Source organism: Cyprinodon variegatus, unplaced genomic scaffold (assembly GCF_000732505.1).
Source record: "Cyprinodon variegatus isolate N-32 unplaced genomic scaffold, C_variegatus-1.0 Scaffold106, whole genome shotgun sequence".
Classification (NCBI taxonomy): domain Eukaryota; kingdom Metazoa; phylum Chordata; class Actinopteri; order Cyprinodontiformes; family Cyprinodontidae; genus Cyprinodon; species Cyprinodon variegatus.
Genome location: NW_015150559.1, coordinates 659,392 through 665,569, shown reverse-complemented (window position 1 = coordinate 665,569; position 6,178 = coordinate 659,392). Strand labels below are relative to the sequence as shown.

The 6,178-nt window shown below is 35.3% G+C and overlaps 1 protein-coding gene across 1 annotated transcript in view; it reads right to left on the bottom strand.

The window, feature by feature from the left end:
- LOC107084678 (follistatin-related protein 5-like) overlaps positions 1 to 5,082 on the bottom strand; it is a 9,267-nt gene extending 4,185 nt beyond the window's left edge. Inside the window, exons 1-6 of the mRNA XM_015374611.1 lie at positions 5,048 to 5,082; positions 4,581 to 4,651; positions 4,099 to 4,171; positions 2,655 to 2,766; positions 1,459 to 1,577; positions 1,220 to 1,374 (exon numbers count right to left, since the gene is read on the bottom strand). Of these exons, the coding sequence (XP_015230097.1) occupies positions 1,220 to 1,374; positions 1,459 to 1,577; positions 2,655 to 2,766; positions 4,099 to 4,171; positions 4,581 to 4,637 (516 nt within the window). The 5' untranslated portion in view covers positions 4,638 to 4,651; positions 5,048 to 5,082. The remainder of the gene's footprint in view (positions 1 to 1,219; positions 1,375 to 1,458; positions 1,578 to 2,654; positions 2,767 to 4,098; positions 4,172 to 4,580; positions 4,652 to 5,047) is intronic.
- Between the last annotated feature and the right edge of the window lie 1,096 nt (positions 5,083 to 6,178).

The window sequence follows — 6,178 nt, the reverse complement described above, 5'->3', positions numbered from 1 at the left end:
ATCCATCCATCCATCCATCCATCCATCCATCCATCCATCCATCCATCCATCCATCCATCCATCCATCCATCTTCTGTTGCTTGTCCATCACAGTCATGTTGACCTGCTGCCCATATCCAGCGGTGTATTGCTGTAAGACGGGGACATCCTGCATAGACACATACTCATACCTATGGGTAATTTTGATCAAAAATAACCCTACAGTCGTGTCTTTGGACTGTTGGAGGAACTCAGAGTACCTGGAGAGAACTTAAGCACTCACAGGGAGAACATGCATATTCTTACATACTTTGTAGAGTCAACTTGCGTGTTAAATTACACATTTAAGTGTACAAATGTTGGGTGAAGGTCCTAGATGTATGAAAGAACATTATGAAAGTTATATAGACATTTAAGGCATTGCACAACTGCTCAAAAATAGGAAACAGCTCCCCCAGTTTTAAGTCACCACTTTTAAGTCTTTTATTTTTTTCCCCGCTCACTTTCCAATTATGCACTCTTTTGTGTTGGTCCATAACACCCCCTTAAAATAAATATAAGGTAATGTGCCAAATTAAAAAAAAAAACAACACAAAACACCAAAATGTAAGAATACTATTAGGCTGTGTAGTTTGAAATAATTTGTAGATATTACCTCAGAGCTAACCATGTCTTCATGGAAGTCTATAATGAACATATTTGCAGCTTTTATAAAGTTTTAAATACTCCTGTTGTTTTATATCACGCATCAGTTCCATACATTTTAAGTCTGGAGGTCAAGGTTGCCAAAGAGAGGTTCTTAAGTTATCCCTCTTTCATCATCTTACTGAATAATTCAGTGAATATTGACTAAACCCTATTTATACAATGTGTTTCTGAGTTCCCCTATCTCTTTGTGGGCAACCAGGCCACAAGCACCAGAAGAGCTTGCCACTTAGAGTTGGGTTATTAACATCAATCAGCCACCTGACACTGCATAAAGGGTACCAATATAGTGGTGGTGTGTGTTGTAAAAAAAAAAAAACTTTGTGTTTGGCTTAGTGTTACACTGGGAGGGAAAGCGATCACGTAGCATGTTGTTCTTCCTGTTTAAGCTTCTGGAGCAATCCAATTTGTGGTGGATATTGATTTGCATTGTGTCATCACATTGGCTGATGTTATGACAATAAATCATGTTTATTCTTTTAACAAAGGCCCCATACTTTACCAGCTTTTGGTCACCTCAAACACAAAGCTTTACCTTTGCCAGTTGAGTCCTCTGGGCATGGCTGAGACAGGTTTGTGGCAGAGCTGTGGGTGTAGAGGACTGCCCCATTCGCCTCAGGAGAAGAAACCAGTCCAGGAGACGGTATGGAAACTGGCCTAACTCTTCCTCAGTACATTTGCTCTTGGGGACTGATAAAGGGGAATAAGAGAGCTGATTAAAAAAGCTGGATAGCACTGTGTAATTTCTGTGACATATTGATTGTTTGTGTTTACCAAGACAGGGTCCTGTATGAGCCACCCCAGTGCGTTTCCTCTTCCTACAGGCTTCTTTGTGAAGCAAGCACTCATTCCTGTAGGTCTTTCCAAGAACACTGCAGACTGGTGCCCTCTGCCTGTTTGAACAAGTCAGTGTCCATGTGGATCACAGAGTGTGGAGATCAAACTTCGTAGTTTAAGAAATTTTAAGTTCTTCTACAATTGCTAACCCTTTGTTTTGAGTGTCTTGCATAAGTATTCATCCTTTTATACATTTTAGTTCATGATAACAATCTAATGTAATAGACGAGCACAAAGAAGGGAAAGGAAAAGATATATGATTTTCCAATAAGATGAAAATTAAGGCATGTTTTATTAGTTATGACTCCCATTTAAAACAAGACCTTTATATTTAAGCCAGTCCCTCAAACTATTAGTAGAAGTCAGCTAACAAATAAAGTCATTATATGTGTAATTTTATCTAAGTTTAAAAGCAAATATTCTTTGAAGTCCGCAGAGAGCTTAATAGCACCGTTCACTAAACACTGAACATGACATAACAACAGTAAAGCATAGTGTTGACAGAATCCTGCTTTGGGAATGCCATTCTTTAGTGGGAAAGGGGAAATAGGTCAGAGTTTATTAGATGATTGATAGAGATAAGAGATAGATAAGCTTGAGCAGAGATTCCCCTTCGTCTAGGCCTCTGTCCCTAAAGACACAATCTGATGAATATGGGGTTGTAAGAACCAGAGGAATGGTTTAGATCAAAATATATATGAAGTGTTAGGATAAAAAAATATATGTCCAGACAAACGTCAGTGAGAATATATTGATAGACCAAACAAGTCATATAAAAAGCATGATAAAATGCCCGAGAAGTGTAGACTTGTAAAGGGATAATCCAAAAAAGTTGCATCTCAAATTACAGTAAAAGGCTATACTAAAAAGTATTGGCTTCAGGATTCAAATGAAGCCGATACCAAAGATTTAAAATAACATACTTTCAAAATATATTTCCTATGTCTTCTACGTCATCACTTTTTAATACTTTCTACTGGTTTGCAAACATTTATTGGTAGATCCAAGAGAAAAATCTGAAAAGTTCAAGTTGTATAAATACTTTTGCAAGAGTGTTTTTGCCAGTTATGAAGGAGGGTTTGTAAAATGATTATTTGCGATACTTCATTGTTAAAAAGTCACATAAGATTTACCGTGGGCACAACTGTGGACAAACACACTTCGGTTTAAGAATTCCTTTTTCCTGAACCACCTGGCACCAGGATCCCACAGGACTGTGGCATTTGAGCAGCTCACAAAGCTTTTCTGAAACAATAAAAAGATAAATATCATTATTCATGATTCATTCGCTTTTGGTGTTGATTCCCTATAAGGAAGACTTGAGCAAAATATATCAAGGTTTTTAAAGGAATCATGTAATGTAAATGAAAGAAGAAAAACATAAATTGAACGTTTTACCATTAAATTATGCTCCTGACACTTAACTGAAGACAGTAGTAAATGCTCACAATGAATTAGTATAACCTGAATTAATATGTACTACAGCTAATATAAGCAGTCATTGGTATAAAGTATAACAATCAGCTGTAGATAGTGAGAGAATACGATGAGTGCTGAGAAAGAGTATTTGTCTCATATGTATTCATTTTCCCTTTTTTTGCACCTGAATCAATTAGAACAACAGTCAAAAACTGAAAAAGATTGAGTAAATACAGACAGCAGTTTTCCACAAATCTTTTGATCTATTAAGGGAAGAGCTGTATTGTCTGACAGCTAAAGGAGCGCTAAAACATCACAGACACAAAGTTCATACCCTGACATAAGGGAATTAAAAAACAGATAAAAAAACAATGTTGCTGCCGTCTGTCAGAGTGAATAAGGTATTAAAGGCAGTTCTAAGGCTTTGGGAATCATAGAACAGTAAAAAGCTTTATTCCAGGAACACATAAATATCTCCTCCTGGAGGTCACAGAAAAGTCAAGTTAGCACCAATATAAAAATCTCTGCTGAAAAAAAACAAAGGATCATTTCAAATTTTGCAGAAATTAAGATTATGATAACCGAGACCACTGGGAAAGCCAAATGTCGACTTAAAACACAAAAGTAGATCTTTGTAAAGGGTTACATCTGGTTTAAAGATTGTGATGTGAATTTTAACATTCTAATAATTCCTGAAAGTCCTTAAAATAAAGTTAATTAAAAGACTTTCTAAGGAAAGGTAGTACGACGTTTGTCCAAAGCAATATTAATTGCCACCTATTGCCAGTGCAGTTGTTGCTCTCCATAGAGGCCTAACTTAGGTAGAATGAGTAGAAGGCAAGTGCCTTATTGCTCAGGGCCAGGTTACAAAGCTTTTCCATTGAATAATTGAAATAGAGAGTTAAAGCAGCTTTTGGGATAACATGGGATAACTCCTGTTATGTTTCAGTTTGTTCCAGAATTAAGTCTGATTATTTGGAACATTTTGTGTCAGCAAAGCTTTATGGGGGACAATACCTTTCAATACAATGTTTTCTGGTTCTGCTTATGTATTACAGTATAAAGACCAAGTGTTTTTTTTTTTTCTTAGTTTATTTTTTGCAAAATTCTTTGTCACTGTTTTTTCAAAAATGAATTTCAGTCGTAAATGAGTCTTACCTGGGTTCACTCTGCCAATGTATGGAGCCAGCCTCTCCTCAGCCTGTCTCTGTCTGCGCTGAGCTCTTCCTCCCTGAACCACAAAGGCAGTATTTTAAAGTTATTTATAGAGCAAATTGGGATCATAAGTGTTTGTTTCATTTAAGTTGCATTGGAAACCAGTTGTATGCCTCCAAAAGAATGAAAAGATATGTATTCTATCTCCTTTATATGAATATCAAGATTCTTTGAAGTTTATGCCAGAGCAACATCTGCATCCCAAAAGTTTCTCGGATCATATGTATCACAGGTGGTTGAGTGTATGAGCCAGGCTTCTTTAACTGAGATTTCTATTCTGAAACCTAGACCAAACACCTTTTGTAGAAGAAATACTAACATTATGATCAAAAGAAGCTTAAGCTTATACTCAAAGCTGTAGAAAAGTCAAAAATGTAGCATAATTTTCAATCATATGCTGGATAATCATTTTCAGAAAGACTTACGATGGCTGCGAATGGGTAAATGAGGAGAATCAAGGCGAGTATTAAGTTCAGCTTCATGGTGGAGCGTTCCACTGCAATAAAAAGGGACAGATTAAGTGAATATATCACTAAAATTATGAGAAATCCAGACTTGGTTTCCTCTATTTTAACTTTTGTAAAACCTGATAGAAAAAGCATCTGATCAAATAATGTGTAAATACAACAGTTTGGTAAGGTGAATATATTAAGGTTTGTCTTAATGTTTGTCATGGATTAATTTACTGATAATGACATCAATCTGATAAGATGGAACAATATGGAATAATATGGCACACAGAGGCTTCAGAAAACCATACCTCCCACACCCAGCCCCCACACACCGTACATTTTCTATCAAAAAGGAATAAAATCAACAACTTATCCTAAGAGCATTCTCAGCTTCTTGTATTTCCTTCTTAATATACTCTTTTGATAACAGAGAAACTTACCGGCACCTTCTGTTCCACTGTTCTTTTGCTGATCTTCTTCACCTTGCCCCAAGGTACTTCCCTTTTCTTTGTGCCTCCCCTCCTCCTTTCAGGCTGTGCTTAAACTTTTCTTTCTTTTCTATTAGATCCTTCAAAGAATAAAAAAGAACAAAAAGAACACATTACATTTTGCTTCAACTGAACTTTTCACTGCTTCATTTTGCCAATACAACTCATTCCAGAGAGAGATAAAGAGGACAGTCTTCTTTAGAATGAAGATGGCATTAACTAAAGTTGGGATTGGTCCACACTGGGACTTATGCATCTATGAAAACTTGCAAACACAATTAGTATGCTCTCCATGCATAAAACACGGCACTAAAGTATGCAATATGAATAGAAAAATGGTAAAAGTATTAGATGAATGGTAAATAAAGTTACAATGCTGCACTCTAGTGGTTATTCTTATAAATAACAGTTAAACGATGAAAAGGAAAAAAATCTGTTATTTTGCTTTCATTCTAAAATGTAAGTTCTTTTTTCTTTATTCTTTGTTTTTTTTAATCCAGATTTCTCCTAAGAATTCAATGAAATAAAAAAAAAACTGCCTTTCTGTGCATTGAAGGCACTGATTGTTTAAATTGACCATAAGCACAAAACACTAAACAGCTCATGTCTATGTTAAAAGTATTTTTCAATTGGTTTCAAAATATATTTTTTTTCAGGCTCTTTATTTGGAGGTTACTCTAAGGTTGTATGTCAGACTCACACACAGAACACTACGTATCTCTTAAAATTTTAATATTAATAATATTTTTTAAATTAGAGATTAAACTTTTTCCACAAAGGTAACCTATTTTTAGGCTTTGTGTACGGTTGTGTTATATAATCTATCAAGTATTAATACAGCTACGCCAACATTGTGTTAATCTTAGCTGTTTAGCAAAGATTTGTTTTCCATTTGTTTTAAGAAACTAAAGTTCCTCTGGGAGAAAATCTCTGTTACCACAAACATTTCTGGTAAGTGTTGAAAACAGAACAAATCTAAGCAAAAATTAAAACTTATCATATCATCATCATAATAATTAAGCAATTGAACAAAAAGTGCATTTTTTGCTGAATGGAAAAATTTTAAGTTTCCTTCAAAAATGT